The sequence below is a fragment of the Dermacentor albipictus genome, chromosome 10 (genome assembly GCF_038994185.2).
Source record: "Dermacentor albipictus isolate Rhodes 1998 colony chromosome 10, USDA_Dalb.pri_finalv2, whole genome shotgun sequence".
NCBI classification, from domain to species: domain Eukaryota; kingdom Metazoa; phylum Arthropoda; class Arachnida; order Ixodida; family Ixodidae; genus Dermacentor; species Dermacentor albipictus.
Window position 1 is genome coordinate 70,535,744 of NC_091830.1, and position 26,151 is coordinate 70,561,894.

Consider the following 26,151-nt stretch of genomic DNA (forward strand, 5'->3'; position numbering starts at 1 on the left):
ACAGGGACAAGCGTGTTTTTATCGCGCTAGGTTACTTCTTCAATCATGTGATGCTTGCAATCATTGTAGCTATTTCCAACAGGCACAGATGAAATAATCAATGTTATAGATGATTTAAAGGTTACAGGAGCAGGTCTGCACGAAATCAGTTGTATTAATATTACATTAACAGCTAATCGTATCGCTCGCCCATTGTCTCATGTTACCAATTTGATATTTAAGACTGGAGTGTTTTCAAGTCAACTAAAAAAACTGAAATTATTCAAGTATTTAAAAAGGGTGACCGCTCCTGCATTTCTAATTATCGCCCTATTGCTATTCTTCCCTTCTGTAGCAAGGTAATCGAAAAATGTATTGAAAAGCGCTTAACGAAATACTTCTCAAAATTTAGCATTCTTTCGCCAAATCAATTTGACTTCAGGGTAGGATCCTCAACTGATTGTGCTATACTTTCTTTCACGCATAAAACAAAAAGCGCTATAGATGCGGTTTCTACGCAGGATCAGTTTTGATCTATCCATCCAAACCATTGGAATCCATTAACCACCTCATCTCACTTGCTAAACTACGGGAAGTAGGCATCGATGGCTCAGCATTAGCACTTATAAAAGGTTACCTAACAGATAGACAGCAAGCTGTGTGTTTTAGTTCCGGACTTTCTAATTTGAGAATAACCATTAAAGAGTCCCGCAGGGGTCTTTAGTTGGCCCACTACTACTCCTGCTTTATATAAATGATTTAGCTGTTTTTTTTTCAGAAACAGAGGCCTTCCTTTACGCGAACGACAACGCATTACATGCAACTAATCGTTCACTAACTTCTCTGACAACTAAGCTAAACACTGATCTGAAAAATATTTTAACGTGGTGCCAGCTTAGCCCACTGAGAACAAATCCCACTGTTTTATGCTCATTCATTCGAATTATAGGACACCAAAATTGATTCCCACTGCCAACGTAAACTCTCTTTTCATCAATGCAGGTAATGAATGCTCATTTTTTGGTATAATTCTTCCCTCAAATTTAACATTTACGAAGCATATCGCCAATTTGAAGCACAAAATTTCTCCCGGTATTAGAATTTTACTTAAATCTAGGTATTACTTTAGCAAATCAACATTGCTATTCTTGTGTTATCCTTTTTTTCTGACAGCCATCTCAATTATTACATTACAGCATGGGGTAACACATATCCAACTCATATAGCACCACTACAGCATTTGCAGAATCAAGCCATCGGGATATTTTCGTTCAGCCCATTCTACTGCAATGCATCTGATATGCTTCTCAAACACAGAATACTTTCAGTAAAAAAATCTTGTTAAATATAAATGAGTCGTAATGTTATTTAAGGTAACGCGTAATCCTCACCCAGTAAATATATTTTCTGAGGCTACCTTGGTTAACTTGAACCGCACAAGATTTGCAGCTAACAACAATTTCTTATTGCCGCTAATACATGCTAAAGTAGATCAACAATCTGGATATGTCGCAGCATTATTTACTTGAAAGAGCCACTCAATAGATGTCAAGGGCTCTTCGTCTTTAGGTTTCTTCAAAAAACATTATTCACTTTTCTACTAAATAGCCAAAATAATCCACATATCTAAGCTATTCAGTTTACTCCTGCTCATTTCTTTTCCGTTTTTGCAATTTTTTTCATTTGTAGCCTTTATAAATATTTTTGGTTTGTACTGTTGCGAATTCCTCAAACTACTATTTTAATACTACGACTGGCTATCGACTTTATATTATTTTGCAGTTTGTACTGCATTTCCTTTTTATTATCTTCCAATTAGTGACTTCTGCATTGCTGTTTCATGCTGTGTATTTGCACAAATGTCTATATTTTCTGACAGCAGGTCCCCTTTCAGCCACATTCGCTGGGACCTCCTTCTCTATACTTGGGTAAGCATGTATATCTACTTGTTAAAGAAATAAACTGAAACTGAAGAACATACAAATTGAGAATGTAGAACTAGGGTTCTTGGGTATGCGCAACTTCGTATATGCCACTGGGTATACACCCAAATAGACAATTTAGGCGTCAGAACAAGTTACACAACCGGATATGGGTAAGTGGACATACCACTGGGTATGTTGGGGAATGGGAAACTTGGTCCATTGGGTATGTGCAACTTGGTATACCACAATATCATTACGGGGATGTTGCGAATATATAAGAACTATATTTACAATATATGTATGTTAATGTTCTTCACCAATCTATAAGAATGGGTATGCGCTAATATTTAGGCGCCCGGATAGACAAACAGAACAAGCGACAGGAATTAAAAAAGCCAGTATGAAAAGTAGTTGGGTGGGAAGGAAAAACTTACCGTAATACCAAAGGGCAGTATAAACAGACCCGTCAAACTTTAATTGTAAAAAAAAATAAAAAGAAACTGTATCAACCGGTAAAATATGACCGGTATATGAGACGGGGTCGAATTTTTACCGTGGTTTTTTGAAAGACGTTCTACCTGTATTCCAGTTTTTATGGTAAGTGAACAGATTAGGACCAGCTAGTGCATCGAGCAAGTAGCATCGGCCTACAAAAAAGTGAATAAGATGTCGGTAAAAGAAAATTTGGGAAGTCCGCTTCCCATAAGTGCAGAATTTGGGAATACGATGTGCAGATACATTACATCAATGCTAGTATAGTATTAACGTCGGCATTTCGTGATATAGAGTATCTAGGAACATTTTATTTAGATGGTCAATAGATGTAGAACATTGTTCAAGTTTCCGAGACTGGAAAAATAAATCACATGTAACATGTATTTAGGCGCAGGGAAATAAGCATAATGCTTTGTTGGGGTAAGATCTTCAATGTGACGGCAAGAAATTGCTTTCCCTTTTCTGAGTGTTATTTTTACGTCGGCGAAAGCCAAAATTTTACTCAGTGCTGTAGTATCATGTTGGCAGGTTTATCTATTGCCACGCTGTAGTGACGAGAAAGAACAACACAGCATCAAAACTTTGAGGCACGAATTTCGCTCTTCATTTGGCGAACTTCTGCCCAGTAATACAAGTAAAACACGAACACAATGATAGCGGCATGCAAAGATAGCGGGGGTAGGTGAATTTATTAATTAATTACTTCGCTCGCTTCAAGCGATGAAAGTAAGTTCCTTGATTTCTCATGACAAAAAGGAAAATTTTCCTTCATTCACGTCTGATATTGAAGGCCATGGTTAGCGTGCTGGAGCTCTTGGAGGAAGAAAAGAATAATGTGGGAGTGTTGCGCAACAACATTGAGGCCAGACGAGTCAGCCCAGCATGTGATTGTTAGGTCGGAGCACGTGGTGCGTTCTAGCGCTTGCGGCCCGTCCACACTCTGCAGAAACAGCAGTCAAACGAGAGCGCATCCCATAAAACTACCTGGAACCAAACATTCTTGCCCAGTGACCTGCGACCCTAAAAATCCGATAACCTGACAACACCCCGCACCACAAAGGTGACCTTACGAAGGTAATGTTCAATAGCTTGCCTACAAAACAAGATTTCGCCATTGCCAGTCAGCGTCCTGAGTCTGTGCAGAGTGCGCTCATCTGGGTCAATTACTCATAGGGGACCTGGTCATGCGAAGAAAATTTACAAAGATATAAAAATGGATTGGAGCGCATACTACAGGATTACCAAATCATGACACGGAGCTTGCCGCTATTGTTGAAGGAAAGTGTACAAATATTGCATCCTGCCAGTACCAACATATGGGTCAGAAGCAGAAGTTAACAAAGCTTGAAAATAAGCTGAGGACCACACAAATATCGCTGCAAAGACAAATCGGCGTAGCTTTAAGGGGCGAATACGTGAACAAACAGGAGCAGCTCATGTTTCTGACATTAGGACAAATAAACCGTTCTGGACAGGCTACCAAATGCGCAGGGTAGATAACTGGCGGTCTGTTACAGTTACAAAATGAGTCCCCTGGAAAGGGTAGCCCAGTCCAAGACGGCAAGATATTTGGTAGTGAATTGAAACTGGTAAACTGGCCGGCACAACTTAGAATCGCCTAGGTCAAGGTCGGTCTAGTAGGAGACATGCTTCGTCATTGTGGGTACATAAAAATAAGCTGATGATCACAATGACCGTGAAAACACTGAGACCCAGAGGTCACGTGTTGGGCCATATTTTTCGAGGGAAACGTGATGGCAATGACTTCACGGCGAGCTGGCTTTCCGAGGCTCCCTGTGCGACGTAATGATCCTGCCCAGTTTAAATCTTCCCGCCATGTTGCCGATGCCAGTAGTGCTAGATCACGCCCATGCAGCTCGCATCGGCCGTCGCTGTCTGCGACGGCAGAAGACGGAGGAGACTTGGTAGTTTTTGTTTTCCAGAGTAGGCCTGTGACAGCCTTAAGCCCTACACGGAACGATCCCGACAATAAAGTACCTGCACTTCTCTTGTGGCGTGAGCGGTGGCATCTTCTCCGGCTCCAAATTCGTGCACAGACGCGCCTATTCTCGTAGTCTCGGTGGAGAACGAAGTGCCCCACAAGTTACTGAGTTCTAAACCGGCCGGGAGCGCAGAAGTTGTCATGCCCGTTTCGGAGCTACACATTGCTCCAGGCACGTTAGTCTCAATACCCGGGGTTTTCAGTGCGAATCCGTCGCTCTAATGTAGAGAGAAGCGCTCGAAAACGTGGACCATGTGTTTTTTCGGTGTCTTGCAATTAACCAAGCAACTAGAGGGAATGGGAAAACCTCATCAGTTATGTCAAAGCAAAGTCTTCAAGTGTTTGTCTTAGGGGCTAAGTGAAAGTGACTAATCGATTGTTTTTACCCGTTACGAATTATTGTATACAGCATGTGCAACACCCACAATGCGTCTCTAGTGCCGTGGGAGAACCAAAAATGGCAGCGAGTATTGGGCCCGTGTTATCGACCATAAGTGCGGAAAGTTTGAAGTGTTGGTTAAGTATGTATATCGACGATATTTACCTTTTTACCGTTTCCTCTGTATTTACGCTGTACGAGGTGCATTTATCAACCACAGTACGGCCGATTGCCATAAGGCGCCGTGCGTGTACTTGATTTTTCGTTGTTTCAAATAATTAGTTATCAAAGAAGCCCTATAAAAGCTAAATCATTTAAGTTATTTGCAGCATTCGCAGAAAATTAGCGTTTAAACTCTTCAGAGTGTTAGGAGACTACATTAAGACCTAAAATATCTTCCCAATCTCTTGAAAGAACAGTACTTGCTTAAATGTTAGCATCTTTACGAAATAGGAGGCATCACTTAGGTCATGTGAGGACAAACTTTCAAGTGCATCAGTTATTTGCCCGCTTTGCGAAAATTACGAACACACTGTTTTAAAGCGCAATACGGCTGTTATTCGCAATGTTTCGCAACGTACTAGAAGTCTGTGACACCGAGTTAACATTGGTTACAAATGACAGTCACTTGAGCGTCAATCTGTGCAGAAAGCCTTACGTTTTTTACTTTTGTTAGGATAGTTGTAAGCACCTACTCTATTCTTGTTTTCTCTATGTTTTCATTCCTTTTATGCGAGGGGAGATGCATGCTTCTACGGTGCGGTCCGCCAACTTAACGGGGCAAACAGCACAAAAAGTCAAAATTAGGGCCGCATTATTAAGCGGCATTGTATCATACTCGTGTACGTCCAATTTTCTCCGATAAGCAACCAGGTGTAAGCGCGGGGTGGCCGGCGTGAATGTCGTTCGTCTCGTCTATACTGCGAGTCACACCAAAAAGCGCATGTATTGCTTTAGCAATATACGGCATCCATAATTTTCAAAGCGAATATCATTCTTTGGCTACAGTTTCACATGGCTAGGTGCGTGTTGCCTTGTGTCGGGCCCGATGGAGTGAGCACCACCGCACCTCGACCCATGGCAACAGTTTAAACGACTAAAAAATAATCAACCTGCCTATTTGAAATTGCATGTGTGTACGGAACCAATATTGTATTTCTTTCGCGGGTATAAACGTATGTGAGGCGTTCGAAAGGATAAAGACAATTTGGGGGAAAATACAAAAATAGTTTAAACGCGCTTAGTGCACTTTCTGTGTCCTTTTGAAAAGCTATTCAAAGAAAGGACTCACGCCTCAGTGAGTGAGTTCATATACGCCGTCGAAACATCATCCTATTCGGATGATAGGGTGAACAGTTTCTTATGAAAGTCGCATTCTGAGGACATTTTTTTAGTAGTTCCTTCGATCAAGTCTCCAGGCACAGCGCATTTCGGTAGAGGAAATGTTATTTTGCTATTCTTTTAACGCGACAGCGTTAAAGGAGCTCGTGTCGCAGAAAAGCCGGTGTCGTCGGCGTCGGTGTCGGCCATGAGCGATAAATCCCAGAAGGCACTTCATAAATAAAAACATCTTGCAAGATGGGCTGATAGGAATCGAACCAGGGTCTCCGGAGTGTGAGACGGAGACGCTACCACTCAGCCACGAGTTCGTTCCTTCAAAACGGGACAAAATCGCCTGTAGTGAATGCGGTGTTTAGAAACACCGCATTCGAAACGCCTTAGAAACGTGCCGTAGAAAGCTATACTGCGGTGTATATCAGTAATTATGACCATGTAACCTACAGAAGTCGCAGTTTCACGAGTAGCGAAGTACGTTTCCGCTAAATTTCTTCTGTGCTCTGCGCACACGCAGAGCCACCTTGCGGCAAACACAGAAGACCCCCTCCTCGCAATGCACGGCGCTGCCCCGACACGTGGCGCGCCACTCGCCCCATGATCGCGTCCGCCTTCATGGCGCCTCGGGGCCCGGCTATCTCTGCCGATCGCGACGTTTGGCTGGCGTAGCGCGTTTGAGAAGGCGGTGCGAACGGGATGCGATAACGCTATCGCGGTCCACTCTTAAAGGCGAAGCTTAAGCGTCCTCCAATTTTTATACCACAAGTTCGCGCTAAACCGTATGCCACTTACCCATGGAATTCGAGACTTTAAATTGTTCCTCAATATGATTATTTATTGAATAATTTCTTGTGTTTTAAATGATACCGTACAGATCGTTTCTTTCTCGCAAGAGGCTGCATGATATGGGCTGCTCTCCACGCCAACTCGTTTAGTTGTCTTATATGGGACCAAATTCCACTATCGACTGCAGAGCACATTGCAGCGTTAGCTTTCTTTAATTTTAAGAGCGCAGGAAATTCGAACTCTTAGGCTACCGTCAGTATTTCTGAACGTACCAGAGTGCACCTATATTATCCGAAAAGTCTCACTGCCAGGTGGCGGCTGTTTCGTTCGCCTATGCAACACAGGAACCGCACTGATCTAAAGGTTTCTATTATAGATACTAATATTACACAGCCAGTCCCGCAGTTAACGCAGGCCACAAAATTTGAAAATATAAACCCTTATAATTTACTTGCGAAGTTAATAGGAAGCATTCCATTTGGATCTTCATATTTGAGTTTGAATGTCAGTTCTGTAAGATATTGAATATAGCACGTTGTTGTTCTTGATAAAACGGCTCATAGCTTTGTACCTAGTGGCGGCAGCTTTCACACCGTACTTACCAGCAATCGCGAGAAGCTGGAAGACGGCTGAGAAGAATCTCATATTGATGTCTACCTGACCTGCGTATCCGTGTTAACAAGAATGATAGTTCACACCAAGGAGACCCTATAATAGGAAATGTTAAGGTGTAAGAATATATACCAATAAGAATACCAACAACAATAAGAATACCAATATATAGTATATCATTGCAATCAGTGGAAGGTCTATTGCAGTAGGAGACTGCACTTACCGGTCCGGAGGCTGCGGTCGTACCGTTTGCGAAAACTGTGCAATAGCGCAAATTTCTTGACATAATAAATATGAAATCTCGACTGGTTCTCTCTTTTGCACGATACGAAAGGCCTTCCTCATTTTGAGCTTTCACTCACATAAGTTTGGAGTCAGCCGCAGCTGGATGTCAAAACAGCCCTGCCCCTGTTATCCTTAGATATCTGCGCATGCGAAGCCTTCTGCTCCGGTGGCAATAGATTGAGCTAGAATTAACTTGTCACACAGTGTATGTCTAGCCCAACAAAGCAGTTTAAACCATCTAGAACCGGGCTTTCGAGCCATCAGGTTTTTTGATATCTGTACGTCGTCATAAATAGCCTCGTTGTGAAACATAGAACACGTACAGAGTAATTTATAAACGTGCGCAAAGATTTCACAACCAAAATCACTCACTTAGCAACGGGCATGGTAAGAGAAATTGCACACATGCAGCTGGAATAGCGGAAAGATAGAATATACGAAGCATGGAATATACTCGCCCTCAGGGACACTGAAATTGGAGAGTCAGCGCAAGTATGCGTCCTGTGACACGCAGTGCACACAGCAGTACATCAACCAAGCGGACGAAGTCATGTTAGCGAATGCGATGCATTACGAGCCTAAGAACGAAACAGCTGTGTTATACAAAAACCAATATGTGGTATATCATTGCAATGAGTAAACAGAAAACCTGTTACAAGCTATGCTCAACTGGAGGCCGCTAAAACACCTGCAAATTCCCATTCAAAAAGCACCCACGATATGGCGATCAGTGAGCTAATTTTCACCCTTTAGAAATGACCCATAAATATAGAGGTACCTGAATAGCGACATTTCAGAATCTGATAAAGATATCAATATTCGATAAACGCGACCTCATATACTCGAAATCAATATCGAATGCTTTTACTTTCCCAAGGCCAGACAACACGACAACCACAGCACATCCTAGGGACATGCAAGTGAGTACGTTTGCACGTCCTCCGGACGTCCCCAGATGAGCCTCAATACATCCCTGTGTCAAGTCCTGTTGACCGGAGTCAGTAAATCCTCAGGATGTCTTCAGAAGAGCATTAGAGGATCTTTTCAGTGCGTGTTGAGGACATTTTAAAAACCTAGGCATTATTATTATTATTATTATTATTATTATTATTATTATTATTATTATTATTATTTGTTTTGAACAGATATATACAATTAACAGGAAAGGAAAGCGAGGATCACGCTGGCAACTGCCACCGGACGGGGCACAATGCCTGTCTTCTCTTCAGAAGGGAGGTGACAGAAACACAGAAATGAAAGATATGAAGGAGGGGAGGGAAGAGGAAAGGAAGAGCAACAGGACAAATCTCAAGAATAAAGTGGAACACAGTACAGATCACGCACAGTAGGGCCGGTGAGTGAAGGTCACGCTACTACAGAATTTTGAATAAAATAGTTCCGACGCTACAAACGGGAACCTAAGTTAGTTAACTCTAGAAAAGTAAGTAGAGTGCGATGAGCCTGATCACGTTTAGACGCACAACCACTGGGGTACAAACATTCGCTGCGCCCAGTAAAAGCCGATGATTTTATTACCTAAAACTGTTGTCTATCCACTAAGTGAAGAATTTTCGTTTAAAATTACAGCGTGCACATTTTGCTTGACAGAGCATACGTTTGAGCCCTGTTGCAGAGGGCCACGCGAAAATGAAAAGTTAAAGCCATAGTGATGCACGCAAAACCATTTTATTATTTTACTTAATAAGGACGCATGATATACTGACAAAACGAAGGTTTAAAGGAGCGTCACAAAGCCAGGGTAATTCTCCGCTTAACATTGTCTTCATCCAAAAACGCTGAAGCGCGAGAGCCCATAGGAGTCACTGAACGAAACAATAAACAGCACATTGTCAAAAACAACTTACATCCAAATACAGAGAAATGACAAACGAAAGAGTGTATCCCACATATATGGAAGCACTGAAGGGCAAAATTATTGCATGAAGCACCAAAGCTATTGACTACTGGTCATCGAACGTTGCTCCTTATGGCAAAATCAATCAGTCCACTCAATGTTTTTTTTTTCATAATGAATACTTTTCGCCATCTTATCCGCGAGATGATTTAGAAAAACATTAAGTATAACTGCATCTAGCTTTGGAAGCCGACAAGCGCGATATTTGCCGCTGGCCGGTGCTAAATGTCGGATTGCTTGGACGTTCGTAACAACGCTCTTGTTCATGAAAACAGCGAGGAGAGGTTCAAAGTGACGTTACAGCGGCGTTGAACAATGAATAAGCGATGGTCAGAAACGCTAAAATCATCACGTTGAAACTGTCCACTTTAGCGACCCAGCATAAAATGTCACGATTCTGTGGAGAGCATCTTTGGTGAGTTTATTCTACAGGTGAAGCGACACCGTGAGTTCTAGTACCCGTTCCATCCGACACTAATGTTGAATTCCAATGGCGGAGTCGGAGCAGCCGACGGACTCCGCGAGCGAGCACGCGAATCTGGCGCAGAGCAACGCCTCCAAATCCGCGATTGGAACAGAACCTGCGCCGCCGGAGCAAGGCGGAAACGGAAGTTGTATCGCCGAGTTACCCAGGATACCGTGCGTGTTGTCACTTCCTTCCGCTGTTTGCTCCCACCACCGCCGCACCAGTCACCTGTCGTTTTTTTTCAAGTGTGGTATGGATATCTCGCCTAGCGTGCAGCAGCTTTTGCTTCCTCGCGAGTCGTGACCGGTGGCGCCTCCCAGCAGAAAAACGTGGTAAAGGAAATACGTCACGCAGAGTTCCAGTCCACTCCGACGATTTTCGCGGAGCATCTTTTTCTGCTCCACGGAGTGACTCCCGCTCTGAATCCACTCCGACTCTCTCGTTGGAACACCTTACTCCCGCTCTCACTCCGTCATTGGAACAAACTTGCTCCGAAAAAAGTAGAAAAACTTGCTCCGACTCCGCCATTGGAGTTCAACATAAGAGCGCCATGGCTTCGCGCGAAGCCGTCCGATTCGATATGTAATTGAGGAAGGCTTTGTCTGCGCTGCTCGCTAATTAAAAAACATAGTCTTATGCGCCTATTTCTGCCGCATACAAATCTACGTTCCACTTTCTGCGGCCCTGAAAAATATGAAAATAACTTATCCGCTCTCCGCTGCCATCTTTTTCTTCAGTGCTGCATTGGCTTGGGCTGGCTTGGCTTGACCTTTCAAATCGAAAGTGCCAATGTACCAGCAAAAAAAGAAAATAGAGTGGCTTGCTCGTTGACATCGCGGGATACCTTCCTGGTTCACTCTTTCCTTACCAACCACAAATGCTACCGCCCGCGGGTAATCAAAACGATACAAATTACAAGAAATGGTTCAATCAAAAGCAGTGGTGAGGTATAAAGAGCAGTTGATCAAAGCTTAACTCAACGAAAAAAAATCTAGTTCCATGGCGTAGCAACGATGTCACATGAAGTATAGCACCTCATTTTTCTTTCATCAGCCGAAACAATCTTGAAAATTTCAATTTCGGGGTTTCTTCTAATATAAAACTAAATGTCCTCAAGATGTCCTGCAGCGGACGTTCCTTGGGCAATCAGACATCCTTAATAAGTCCTGCAAAATATATTTTCAGGATAAACCCGTGAATGTCACCCCGAGGACGTATCAAGGACATCGTCAAAACTGTGAGGACGTTTGTACCATTTGAGGACGCCCTGAGGAAGTCGAGTGTTGTCTGGGAACAAGTCCAATATCGAGTTTGGGCAGAGTTCTTTCTGTTATAAGAATAGGTTTTACGTTACATCACTAATATAAGAACGCAATGCCGTTCGCAACTTGGCGTACTTGCGATATTTGCCGCGATTCGCCACCGGAATCGTCGATGTAATTGGACGAACAACTTCCCTGCTCGTTACCATAGGCAGCGCGTCTAGATCGCTCTTTTAGAGCGCGACAAATGCAATCAGCCGCGCGCGCACACAGGTGCGATGTCGAGTATTGCAGTTATGTGCGAAAGAGATTGATTGTGCGTGTTTCTTCTTGTTCTTTTCGTTACCCTTATGTTTCCGCACCGCCGTGCTGTGCGCTTTAGTCATGACACTATGACTAAAGCTATGGCTCGTCGGCGACAGCTTCTCGACAAGACATTCTAAGACGACGGCAAATTCCACGACAATGACGGCACGCCAATGGACGAGACGTCGAAAAGAAAGCATGAAATTTGGAGGACACTTCGCCTTTAAAAGTGGAACCCGATAGCATTCAGAGATACCTCAGTGCTTCCCACGCTTCCCGGCAACTGCATCGTATGTAGCTATTATAGGCAGCTTTTGTTTAACGTGCTTTGCGTAAAAACGGCCTTAGCGGAACAGCGGAATCGAAATGCGCGTGGGCAGGACGCTAAGCGACTCATGCCGTTTAGTGTCAGCACGCTGTTTCGCAGATTTAACGTTACCATTTATGCGCGCTTTACCTAGATTGAGTAAAACATTGCGGCGGTCACGGCGTCAAGCTTCGATGTGAATTTGACGTTATTTTTGTAGAATTCATTTCGTTTGTAGCAAATTACTGTGTAATAAGTTTCGCTTAGTTTGAGGCCGCTTTGTCAAGGAGTATTGTGCCTAATCTTGAAGAGTTTCGAGGTTACTTCTCGTTTCATTCATTTCGTTCGTAGCAAATTACTGTGCAATCAGTTTCGCTTAGTTTCAGGCCGCTTCGTCAAAGAGTATTGTGCATAATCTTGAAGAGTTCCGAGATTACTTCTCATTTCATTAATTTCGTTCGTAGCAAATTACTGTGTAATCAGTTTCGCTTAGTTTCAGGTCGCTTCGTCAAAGCGTATTGTGCATATTCTTGAAGAGCTCCGAGGTTACTTCTCGTTTCATTCATTTCGTTCGTAGCAAATTACTGTGTAATCAGTTTCGCTTAGTTTCAGGTCGCTTCGTCAAAGCGTATTGTGCATATTCTTGAAGAGCTCCGAGGTTACTTCTCGTTTCATTCATTTCGTTCGTAGCAAATTACTGTGTAATCAGTTTCGCTTAGTTTCAGGCCGCTTCGTCAAAGAGTATTGTGCATAAGCTTGAAGAGTTTCGACATTACTTCTCGTTTCGAACGCGTCTAAGCCTAATGAGAGAAACATGCGAGATGGCGCCGCCTAGAGTAAAGTCGGGAGATAGGCGCGACGACATCCTATTGCCTCTGAGATCGCAAGATTTCGGAGGCTATGCTGGAAAGCTTGTACTGCTTGTACTCTTTCGCCGCGGATTGGAGGACATGGAAAGTGCAAAGACAACGCGCTCTTGGCTGCCGATGCGCTGCGCCTCGAACTTTACGGACACACACACAAGTAGAGTAAATTAGGCGCACTATGTATGTGAAATTCAAAGCGTAATTCAACAGCGTCCCACTCTTAAGCTACGGTATAACGTTATGCTGTATAACGCTATGCCACGTGACTGCTTGGAGACCACACCATAGACAATTCCAACGCGTGTGCCTTAAGCAATAAGCCAACACAAGTTCTATCAGCTTGCATACATTTCTTGGGATAACGAGCTACTTCGAGCACAACATCTGGCGACCGCGGCTCAGCAGCCGAGCCATCAGTGCAAAAACTTTGGATAAATGATGGCTAATGAGTTTGACGACCGGAAACAAACCCGACGCCTTTATATACTATTTCCATCGCAGCATCGTGGTTGCCGGCATGTTTCATCCCGCGATGACGGATGTATTGCTTGCCTCAGCCGCCGCCTCTATTCACAACGACAGCAAACGATGCCACTGCGGTGCAGCAGCCCACTATTTCGACGTTTCCGGCCTACAGTTACCACGAGAAGGGAACGAAACAGTTTTTCAAAGCTTCCGAATACCTTTACACGTCGCATATTTAGCTTTCCGAGGTGATCACGTATTGTCCAACTGCTTCAAGCCTTCGAGCAGGCACTGCCACACAGTGCGGGTGCCATTGAAGGCTGGGCTGAACGTACAGTCGACCAAAACGTTTACGGACAGCGGGATCTCAGAAAATTCAAAATATACAAGCAGCCTTTAGGAGCAGCCAGTGAAATTGTGCATCACAATGTTGTTCACATGTGCCACAAAAGGCTGGAAATGGGAATAACAGGCTGTGTCTTGAGACTGAGGAGATATTCAGCTTTTTGTCACATCTCTTGGTCCGTAAACTGTTTTGGTCGACTGCACATTTCCAAAACGCACTGCTCCTTGTAGGTAATTCCAGCCCCAGTAATGAATATGTCTTACTTTCATTCATTCATCGTTTATTTTTTCTTTATTATTTGCGAATGGCTTGGAAGCCGCATGTCGTCATGTTCGCGTGAGACGTACTTTATATGGGTCAGAGGCGGTCGCCTGAGAAAAGTACATGCAACGAAAACAAGTTATACCATTGGGACTTACGCCTATGCGATTTTATTTAGGCTACAGATTTGTAGGTTAAATACGACATTATTCCACCATACATACGTTGCGTGCAGAGATGGCGCCCTTGTCGCGCCAGGAGTGACGCAGTCAGATTCAAATTTATCCTCTCGCTCGGTGTTCAGAGTGCCATATCTCGGCGCCAGGTTTGTCGATCCGAGTGGCATCGGCAGCGTTTGAAATAGCTCGCTCCGCCATAAGTACAGGTTATCAAAATGGAACCACTGTTCGCCAGGAGGTATACGGCCTCCGAGTGTTCAACTTGTTGCACAAATTTCGCATTCGCTCTTCCATGCCCCCACTCCCCGCCCCGAATGCGTTGGACACGTACGACTGAGAAATAAATGTCTTGGAGAAACTCGAGCAGCAAGAGCAAAGGTGGAGCAAGAAAAGAAAGACAAAAGGACCACGGCACATAGTCCCCGTCGTCTTGTAGGGAAAGCAAGCGTAATGAGATTTATGCGAGCGCATGAGCCTCAACCGTTTACCGCGACGTAGGGCTCAAGCATTGCCGGGTCGTATCGGGTGCCACCGGTGTGGTAGACAATTCATTGCCCTCGCGCCCAAACATTCTCTTCAAAAGCAACAAGACCGCTGCGAATAGCTAGCAAGCACAATTGCATAATTAGGCTGTAAGACGCCAACTATATACAACACATATGTTATATATGTAAAGTTCTAATGAGTGAATAAATGGAGCGTGTGCACTTGGTTACGTTATCTATGTTCCTTAGTGTCTATAGACGCACAAAATGTTTTGCGCGCTCCTGCGGTTGCGTCGCTGATACAGCCTACCCGATTTTTTTAAGTAACGTTTTTTTACGTGACGTCATTACATCATTTAGTTCTTCTGAAATCCGTGAGACTGTCCATATCGCGTTACATATGTTTACACCACGCAACAAGCTTGAAATTGCCATGTTTTATTGTGGCGAGTTGGGTGTTTTGGTACATGTTAGAAAAGGGCGGCAGCGTGAACAAGAAAGACAGAGGTAGACAGGACGACAAGTGCGAGCGCCAAGGACAAGGATCAGCGCTCATCCTTGTCCTGTCTCCATCCGGGGCTTTCTTTCTAACGCTACCGCCTTTTCGCCATGTTTTGAGCCTTTTTAATGGTTTACAGAAAAGTACTAATTTCGTTCGTCAGTGACTTAGGTTGTGGCTCCTGACACACTATTCAGCTTCGAATATCTTTGGCGACATATGTATATCACACATTAAGAAGCGCCCTGTCTTAGGAGCAGCCTCGTATCTAATATGTGAGTGAGTATGAGTAAGCAATAAGGAATGGGCCTGGACGTCAGTAGGGACCATAGAAAAATTTATTTTTGAGCGAGCACTATTGTCATTTGGCCATCAGAATTTTCCGCAACTTTATTTCTCCTCAGATATAATCGAAAAATTGTTCCGCTACAGCAAAACTTTGGGTCGAGCTTGACCACGGTTCGTCAATTTATTCCTGGATCTCGGCAAATAAACAAGCACGAAAAAACATGTGATGACCGTAGCTACATTGAAGCAGAGTTAGCGAAAATGCATTAGCAGTTAGCATTATTTATGGTGCACATTTTTTCAATGGTTCTTTACTTTGAACCCAAAACACTACAAACTAATGACCTTTTAGCGCATAGATCCTCGTGAAAATGCCAGTTATCTTCCAAACTTCTTTTCAAGCGCAGCCAAAAAACGAAAGAACAAGAAGACAGGACCAGAACATTCGCTATAAAGTAGAGTACCTCTACGACAAATGCCTTTACAAGAAAATGACTTGTATAACCAAGCAATATTTCTGTGCCGGTTCTACTTTAAGCTGCGTGGTGTTCCACCTTTACAACGAAGCGATCTGTATTATCATGTTTCGGACGCCCGAAGCACTTGGCTATAAGGACGCGGGGCTCTATATGTGAACCATGTTAGAGAAAGTGCCGTGTCCGGCTGCCATTAGTCTTGCCATTGCGCTTCGAAAAATTCCCACGATGATCTTCAGCCAACTAGCTCGTGTCACCATGTTAATGCCACCATTTTCAATCCTCTGAAGATGAAGCAGCTTTAATGAAATGTACATGCCTAAAGCACACTTAGCAGGTTTTAGAAAATAGGGTTTAGGGTCCTTAACCAGCACAGTGGCTTATTGACTGGCGTGGTAGTGCAGGATAATCATCATCACCATCATCAGCCTGTTTCTGTGTCCGATGCGGGGCGAAGTGCTCTCCCAGCGATCTCGAGTTATTTCTGTGTTGCTCTAGCTGATGTCAGCTTGCTACTGCAAATTTCCTAATTTCATCTCTTCCGCTAATACTCTACCGTCCTCAACTGCACTTCCCTTCCCTTCTTCTATAATATTTAACCTTATTGGTGAACCGCATATCTGCCTTACGCATTACATGCATGCCCTGCTCCATTTTTCTCCTAACGTAAACCAGAGTTTTGGCTATCCTCCTTGGCTCTCTGATCCACACGGCTCTGGTATGGTCTCTAAACGTTACTCCTAAGATTTTGTTTTTCGCTTCATCACTATTTGCGATGTCCCCAACTTGCTGACGAGCTTGTTTGTTAACCTCCAATTTTCTGTCACATATGTTATCACCGGTGGAATACGATGGCAGTACACTTTCATGTTCAACGTTGGTGGTGAGCTTCAGGATTTGGTAATGTCTGCTGTATGCACTTCAACCCACTTTTGTTCTTCTGCGCATTTCCTTCTCATAATCAGGGATAATCAGGATCCTCGGTGAGTAACTGACCTAGATAAGTGTACTCCTGCACAGGCTAGAGGATGACTGGCGAAAGTTGAATTCTTGTTCTCTTGCCAGACTAATGAACACTAGCTTTGGCTTATGCGTGGTGAGGGGTATCCGACTTTGTTTCTACCATCTCCTAAACTTTAACGAGCACGTTAATCTAAATACAGAAATATTTATCCATTCAACCCTTGTCGGAAATTCGTCCGCCGCGTCGGGGCATTGAACCACGGCAAGGACTGCGTTACGGGGATGGTGAGAAGAAATGGATAAGCCCGGCGCAGCTGCCATCTGTTTGTAGTGAGTCAACAAGCAGGTGAAAAACAGCTGCACCTAAGCCCCGCTGCTTTAAAAAGCAACTTGCCCTATCAAGCGTCGAACAGTTTGAATTGAGGTTGTGGAAATGGTTTGCCGACCAACTTTCCGCAGTTTTTGAGCAAGCTTTTTCACGTCATTGTTCACATATCCCGTCCCAGCTGTATCGTTTGCTCCGGCAAATTTATTTGCGTGTGTCCAATTTTCGTGCGCGTGCCTTGCGCTTACCGTCAAGGAGACTTGTTTTAACATTGCGACTTCAGATCATTCAACAAAATTATTTCATTACCAATTTGCCCTTGAATGTTCTGCTCATCATCCCTCGTGGTAGTCCAGTGGCTGTGGCATTGTAATTGTTACTTCAAAGGTGCAGGTTCGGTAATGGTGATGATGCACAAATTTATACATCGAGAAAGGCCAGTTAGGACCAAAGAGTGCCAAGACTGTGTTTTAAGGTTTGTCAATGTTAATTGGACTGATAAACAAATTCATAGAAGAATGCAAATGGGTTGAATCGCATAGGGCAGATATTGTTAGATCTCTGTGTTTGCTTCCTGCTTCAGACGCACTCACAAAGTTGTTGGTCAAGATGGAAACCGACTTTTACATGGTGGCCTCAGTTTCTGTGTACTGAGAATAAGGCAGCTTATAAAAAATAATTCACGAATTCCAGTCTGCCGGCGATATTGCTGCAAGCTATACTCGGAGCCCTTCGCGTCGATAACAGCAGACCATGTTCAGCCCTCTCACTTTCCAAGCTACTGCCTCGACTTTGGCCGGTCTGTTTCTGGAACGAGATAATCCAGAATCAACGAAGATATGTTATATACTCATCATCACGTGTGCAGGCATTAGAGCGGTTTATCTCTAGCTTGTCATGAATTTGACGGCAAATTCCTTCAAGCATTTAAACCATTTGTGGCACGACGAGGAATCGGTATGATTGTATATTCTGAGAACGCAAAGGCATTTAGCAAGGCATCAATGGGGATTCAGCGACTTAATGTGTCAATGAAATCATATGAAGTACCATCCAACTTCCTAAGTCCCAGCCTTATTTCGAAATTTATCAGTGAACAAGCTCCCTGGTGGGGGGGATTTCGGGAACGATTGATTTGATATCTGAAGTTTACATTAAATAAAACACTGGGAAATCATTTCTTTCACTTTGAAACATTTTCGACCACGGTCGAGCAAGATGAAGCGATGATAAATTGGCGACTGATAACATTTGTGCATGCTGAAACTTCGTAATCAACTCTGCTTACATCAAGTCATTTCCTCGTGGGCCAGTTTGACTATGCTTCCTCCAGACTTGTCGAGCACGAATCACTTCATGCTGACCAAAATTTTTAACACGTGGTAAAAAATCTCTGGTAGCGGTGGCTACGAAAGTAGCTCCAACAACTTCGTTCAGCTTAGATTAATGCAACTAGACACTCACAGTGAGTGTAGCTTGGAGACATCGTACTGATAATAGAGTTAAACTCATCAAGACAGTGGGGGAAAATGGGCCAAGTGACAGAGCATTTCCGGGGCACGACGACAAAGTTTGCTCATGCAAAGTGAACATTTCTAATGGCATCACGTTGCGGGGACCGGTACACATGCTGTACCACCTATAATCTGCTGGACAAGCTCTGATATATCAGAAGCAGTCTTCTTCAAAAGAAGCAAGCACACGCAGATTTTTCGTACGGGAGCTGTTAAATATTACGCTCATGAAAATATGAGAAAGAAAGTTGCAAGCGAGGCGGGGACGGTAGCGCGTACCTGCACTCTTTTTAGTCGTCTTTGCAAGCGTCAAAAAAACAAGACGTCATCTACTTCGGCTTCAATTCCTGGCTATCAACATCCATTCCGCGGCATTTTCCGCGACTACTTCAGCTCGGTATTGCTAAAGTAAAGCGCCATGCTACATTTTATATATATTTAAATTGCGACTTTTGTATTCAGAAAGCGAATGGCGCTTTCTCGCTATATAACTCGATGTAACTCGCTGCAAGGTTACTTTTAATGGGTTAGCAATTTTATGGCACTTCGCGTCCTTTACGTAGGCCAAATGTGTATTATTCTCAGGTGGTAGTAACACGGTCGGCGATCGTCGAGAAGTCTTATCCGCCGGTCAAGCGCGCCGGCATATCACGAGTCCTCGAAGGTTCCAGAGTAATCGGTGGTGCCTGCATGTCTTTCCTAAAGTTCTACACAATGTTCGTCGCACATGCAATCAGATTACACAAGCCTCGGTGACAACAGAACCATCGATACCATTCGAGAAACTTCCAATACTTGTGGGCACGTCCCATTGCGGAGCAGTTACATTCGTTAGACGGTGAAAACAGCTCACCCGTAAAGGTTACACAAGTCCACGTGTCAATGCCCCTCTCTCACAAAGCATCGGAGAGATGGTACAAGCATAGCAAGAGAGCGAAACACAAAAGAGCACTTATTAAACAGAAGTAACGAAACAACAAAGAAAGACAGTCCAAAATGCCACAGTCCAGAAAAGAAATGAAGTGCGAAGGCCAGCCATGCGAAGTCGCAAAGTTGTTTAGCGCTGGTATCAAATGCGTCGCACTGGTATAAAATAAGTCGCACAACGCGGCCTACTTTAGGTCGCGAGTGGCGCCGCTGTGATAGCGAAATGCCGTCTCGTACGACCTCATATTCGAGCGCACCAACGACTGATAGGGCGTACCTCTTTTGGTTGCGTTGCCCGGTCGCCTGTGCATACGCAGCAGGGTCCGTGTAGCACGTATAATACCTAGGGTTACTAGAGGAAATTACTAAGGGGGTATGTGCATTGCATTTGAAGGCACGAGTCATACATGACGAGTTTTCTGTCGACGCTATGCCACGAATAAATCCCAGGATCCAATCACAGCAGCACCGCTGTAAAAAGGTCATTGTGAAAATCTGAGGCCCTCTTGAAAAATTCGCCATTCAACTTTCCGTTGCTCAGTACGTGCTACTTAACTTTTTCTTTCTTTCCGACCTGAAAAAGATAAAAATAAATGATGCCGCGCAACTAGTCTACGGCACTTTTTCTCAAATACATTAGGCATTAGCGTCTCATGACTAAAAGCTTACCGCCATCCTTGGAATATGTGTGCAATAATTGTAGTTTATTGAGCTAAGGTGTGGTTCCGAAGCTTGGGGGGTCACGAGATAAGGTAAACAGGCCAGAGCTAACGATGAACCGAAATTGACAGGCGTAACACTAAAGCACATGATGACAGATCTGTTGATTAGATATTGGACGGGGGTAAGCGATACTCTAGCTGAAATTACAGATACAACGGAGGTGTATTATGCTACCATCGTCTAAAGTTAACTGTGCTTTTTGAACACGTTCAACGGTCATACATGCCTCCCAAATTACAGTTGTGCAGTTCATTTTTAAATTTGCTTAAATTATTTACATCAATGCATCAACAAGGTTCGATACGGCATTAATGCATTCCTGCCGTTTTCTTCTCATGGCTAGACGTGATGTGTCCGTTTTAAACAAATAACCTTACCGTACCGTCATAATTTAATTCCTTTCTTCCTCAGTAAGCGCATTTCTTTACAAGTGTCACGAAGTGACATATTCATTGCATGCGTATTGAAACTACTTTCGTAATTTCTCTACTGTATGCCCACCACTGTTATTTACTTTGTGTTATGTTTGAGTACGTTCCAGAATAACACAGAACAGTGAGAACATGCACGGAAGCTTTATATTGTCATTTCTAGGTAAGTGGTTAAGGGTTGATGCACACGCAGTAGATGCTCTTCGTACTGCAATATCCACCACGGGCGCCCAGTTGCTTGCAGTAGTCCATGCATGCGGAGGCCTTACAATCAGTGGGAACACCTGCAGAAATGCGGCAGCGTGTCAGTAACTATAGCCGTCTTACTTCGTTAACCGTATTTCTAAAAGCCAAAATATTGATCCTCAAGTGCGCTATTGCCACGATAGGTGCAAGTGCAATGTCCATTTAGTCCTCTTGCTCCGCGAAAAAAAGCGTACAAACGAAAACGAGGCAAATGTCATCAGGTATCCGCGGTACTCGTACGTCATATACCCGGCCGTTTTGCGCAGTTCTTTCTACTCGTAAAATCTATTCTCTCTCTCATTGAAGCTACACAGGTAGAGGTAAAATATTTCCCCGTGGCAATAGTGTATTTGAGCCTCGTCGGCGATAGGATTATATGTGTCTTATGGCCCGCAGGCTCAGTACTTCCCAACTTCTTCAAATACCTTACGATTTATTTATTTATGTATTAACTTTTACCGTAGCGTCAGATTACGCTGCCCGAATTAATGAATGTGTGGTGTTCAGTGGCGCAAGGGCCAGGTATGGCCAAAGAGCGCCATGCCAGTGTTAATGAGTTTGCAGTGCAGTTATGATTTCTATGAAGTTCACATGACGTGGCTGTAAAGGGGCCTTAAAAATAGTCGTTATAAAGGGCATAAAATCTATGTGTAATAAAATTATGGCCATGACAAATGACGGGTACTATGAGCATTAAGATGCATTGCGAGAGAATGACAACGATATTTAAAATATGTCTGCTGCTAAAATTGGCTCGAGCACTACTGCCTCATTAGAGCTCTTGAAACACAAAGGCCTGGAGATATGTACTATACAATACAACTATCACAGCGGCATCGTCTCGAAAGAGGATACACTACGAATTTAATGGGCGTATCACATATAGGACAACATCATTTAGGAAATGGAGGACTGCTTTCGTGTGAAAAAGCGGTTCTTTATCAAGAAACATAGCCGGGTGAAAAGGGACGCAATAACGGTATGAAAGAGGAAAATGTTTCTTTCTCTCAACTTCGGCTTCCCGAAACTCCAGGTGGATGTGGAGGGCGGTCAGCCTCTCATCACATCTACCACAGGTTCGAGGTTCATTTCCAGTAAGTAGAAAGTTATGGGTGCCAAATGTGCGTCCTATTCTGAGGCGACGTGAACAGGACATCTGTTCGCCGGATTTCGTCGAGGAGGGCCAAAAACCATATGGTGGCGTGTTTACATGTAGCTTATTATTTGTCCCACAAGCGTTGCCAGTGGTTACGCAGTTTGCTTCGAAAGAAAGCCTTGAGATTTGTGGCAGGGACTGCAGCTGTAGGATTAATAGCTCGCTATGCAATTGACGTGGTCCTCTTGTCCGCCAGCACATTACCCTCCATGCCCGATGGCCAGACACCTAGCAGATAATCACATACTGGTTACAAATATACGCTTTACACAGGGCGCAGTAGAGTTCATTGAGTGTCGCATTTGTATGCTTGCAGAGTGGCATCAAGGCCTTCAGGACGCGTAGGCAGTCTCTCTCTCTCTCTCTCTCTCTCTCTCTCTCTCTATATATATATATATATATATATATATATATATATATATATATATATATATATATATATATATATATATATATATATATATAACTGCTTTATGGGGTTTTGCTTTCCTAGTATGCTTCACACCCCGCAATATAGCATGGGCCTCAGCCGTAAAGATACTTGTTTCCGGATGCAGTACATCGGATTCCCAGAAGGATGGACAGACGGCTGCATAGGACATCCCTGCATTTCACTTCGATGCGTCTGCGTAGAACTCCGTACATGAGTGCTTGTACTGTTGTCCCAAAAAATGCATTCGGACTTCAGCCTCTGATGCATGCTTTGTGACTTCTAGAAAGGATATGTCACATTGTACCACCTGTCACTCCCAAGGAAGTAACGGCTTGGTTGGATGCATTAAACGATGCTCGAGGAGTGGAACATGCATTTCATCCCTAAGCTTCCCTTACTCGCAGCGAGCAAGGAATACAGAGGGACGATTACGGAAAAGTGTAGCACAGGTCATATTATTAACGGCATTGAAACATGGATGTTCATGATCGGAGTGTACTTGAACAAATATGCGAGGCCGATGTAAGGTCTCTGCAGATGGGGTGACCATTGATTTGATTCTGCGAATAAGATTTCAATAGGGCTTGTCGTGAACGCGCCAGTGGCTAAGTGGATACCTAGATGGTGCGCAGGATCTAGCATATTTAGCGCGCTCGGAGAGGGAGAGTTATATACGACGGCACCATAGTCGAATCGCGATCGCATAAGGTTCTTATAAAGATTCATCAAACACTTCCTGTCACTGCCTATGTTGTGTGGAATACAACATTTAGTAAGTTCATTGTTTTTAGACATCTTTCTTTAAGATGTTTCATGTGTGAAATGAAAGTAAGTCTGGAGTCAGGTACAAGAAGTAAGAACTTATGCTCTTTGATGACAGGTATTTGTTGTCCAAACAGTTCTACACAAGGATCTGGAACCGGGCCTCTCTTTCTTGTGAAAAGAACAGACGAACATTTGTGGGGGTTGATTTTAAATCCATTTTTGTATGCCCACTTGGACGCCTATTCGAAGTCGTCCACATAGACGGACTTAAATATGGCCGGTGGTAATGCAGAACGAAGCTTGTTCATCTTCACAATAGCATGCAGCCAAGCACGCCTCCCTGGGGTACACCAGTCTCTTATATGAAAGGCCATGATAATATGTTACCGATTTTCATGCGGAAGATATGATTCGACGAATAGCTTCCTGTTATATTTGGAATATTTCTACGGATGCCCATTCCCGACAAGACTCTCAATATCCGGTAACGCCACAATGTGTCATACGCCTTCTCCATATCGAGAAATATCGATAAGAAAAACTGTTTATGAACATAATGCCTCGCGAATGCATCGCGAATGTATCCTTCAATGCGCTCAAGATGATCAGTTGTGGACCAGCCTTCTCTGAAGCTACATTGATAGGGATCAAGTACATCGCTGATTTCAAAAAACTATATGAGTCTACGATTATTCATTTTTTTTTCAAAAAGCTTCCACAGAAAACTTATAAGAGCTTTCTGGCGATAACTTGCCGCCAAGGAAGGATCTTTATCCTGCTTCAAGGCAGGGACCACAATCGCTTCTTTCCATGTGGATGGAAGGCATCCCACAGCCCAAATTGTGTTGAAAAGTGCGAGGAGTGTAACTTGTGTGTCAGTCTGTAAGTTTTTGATCATGTCATACATGACACCGTCAGGTCGCGGTGCAGAACTGCGGAGTCACTTCTGGAATCAAGACGCGCCATCTTGAGGCAAGCTTGGCAACCCCTGCCTACGAAGACCATCTCCGCTTGGTGTCTTCAGTGAAACAAAAGTGCGGAAGTGTGTGTGTGAACCCTCTCCCTCAAAGGTGCGTCCTTCGATGCCTTTGAACGCTCCGACTAGATGATGGTTGGGTGGCAGGGAGCACAGAGGGGGTGTTAAGCGGCCGTTCCCGGCTACTGTGTCTGCTTCGCTTCAGTCATGCCAGACTGATGAAATGAAACGCTCTACCGTATTCGTGTAACTATTGTATATAAATTCCTTACCTAGTTCTCGATGAGGAAAAGTTCCTCCCTTCAGGCACGTCCTTAGCGTGGATGAGCCGGATGACCGCATGGGCCAGCTACCACTTTTAGAGCGCAGCTCTTTGGCGTCCGTTCCTGGGTTTCGCGTCGGCGTTGTCGTCGGCCTCGTAACCAGCTCCGCCCCCCTTTCATCCCCCCAGCGCTAGCAGCGACCGACTGATACCGCTGGATGCCGCTGACGCCGCTAGAGAGTCAAGATAACGTGACTGCATAGAACACCGTCGCCGCCATGCAGAAAGAGGAGGAAAGGGTCCCCCCCCCCTGGTTCTTAGCGCTGCGGAAGCGAGGGTATCATATTGTTTGTGTCGGCATCGGCGGCGTTGTCCCTGAAACCAACTCCGCAGCTGGGGTTGACTCACTATCGGCGTCAGCGGCATCAGTCAGTCGCTGCTATCTCTTCCCTCCTCCCTTTATCGTGTTGTCCGCTTGCTGCACGCGCTTCTGTCCCCATCGTTTGCCGCTGGGTGTACACGCCGCCCCCCTCCCACCCCTTCCTGCGAGTCTTTACATGCTCGACGCCAACTCTTACACTACGCATACGGCTCATTCCTACAGGTCCGTCAGATAAACAGCTTAGCTGTAAAAGTTACATCGGTGTTTTCTGAAACCCCTCTACAACGTAACGAAACGCACTTGGCCATGAAGTGAACAATAAAAATTTTCAATATTTGTCGTTAGCTTAACACAGCTGCGGTTAACCACATTTTTAATCCTTGGTTGAAATGACGTGAAACACCCTGTATATATTAAAGCCAATCAATGTTCAAGCATTTTGCTCAATACACCCGACCACAAAAGGTTACGGACCACCGGATGACAGAAAACGTTTAATTGCCGAGCCGCCTACAGTACTAGCCAGTAAAACAGTACACGACAATGTTGTTATCGTATTGTAGTCGAGGCCCTAAATGCAAATACTAGGCTGCGTTGTGAGGTTGCGGAGATATTCAGATATTTATCAGATTTCATGGTCCGTAATATTTGTGGATAGTAACAACACTTCTGCTTTTCTGTAAGAAAGCGCCAGTTCACGTGGCGAAGAGAAAGCACACGCTGGATATTGAGGTAAAAAATTTAAGCACAAGGGCAGACCGATTTTCAATGTTGACGTGTTCAAAATGTAAGAGGACAACCACGTTCCGCTTGCTGCAGTGGTCAGATACTGGGTTCAGAAGCGTTATCGCGTCGTTCGGCACGATGCAGTGGACAAAATACTGTGTTCGTAAACGTGATATTGTCGTTAGGCGTGGTAAAGTGGCAAGGAACTGGGTTCGGAAGCGTTAGGCCGTACGTTGAAATCCCCACCTGATAAGCTTTTTTTACTGTTTTGCGCTAATATATTTACATGGTCATGAAGAAATCTCTCTGACCTATTTAATTAAGTATTGATCGAGTACAGGATGTTCAACTATAGGACGTATGACTACAGACGTCAGGCAGCAAATGTCATGCAACAGAACGT

General features: G+C 44.1%; 2 protein-coding genes across 6 annotated transcripts in view; both read right to left on the reverse strand.

The window, feature by feature from the left end:
- Nucleotides 1–7,788, reverse strand: part of LOC135898408 (uncharacterized) — a 65,397-nt gene extending 57,609 nt beyond the window's left edge. Inside the window, exons 1-2 of the mRNA XM_065427329.1 lie at nucleotides 7,737–7,788; nucleotides 7,504–7,563 (exon numbers count right to left, since the gene is read on the reverse strand). Of these exons, the coding sequence (XP_065283401.1) occupies nucleotides 7,504–7,546 (43 nt within the window). The 5' untranslated portion in view covers nucleotides 7,547–7,563; nucleotides 7,737–7,788. The remainder of the gene's footprint in view (nucleotides 1–7,503; nucleotides 7,564–7,736) is intronic.
- Nucleotides 7,789–20,941: 13,153 nt separating this feature from the next.
- LOC135898393 (uncharacterized) overlaps nucleotides 20,942–26,151 on the reverse strand; it is a 67,329-nt gene continuing 62,119 nt past the window's right edge. For all 5 annotated transcript variants that reach the window (XM_070527310.1, XM_065427313.1, XM_070527309.1 and 2 more), the window contains one exon: nucleotides 20,942–21,086. In XM_070527310.1, the coding sequence (XP_070383411.1) occupies nucleotides 20,974–21,086 (113 nt within the window). In that variant the 3' untranslated portion in view covers nucleotides 20,942–20,973. The remainder of the gene's footprint in view (nucleotides 21,087–26,151) is intronic.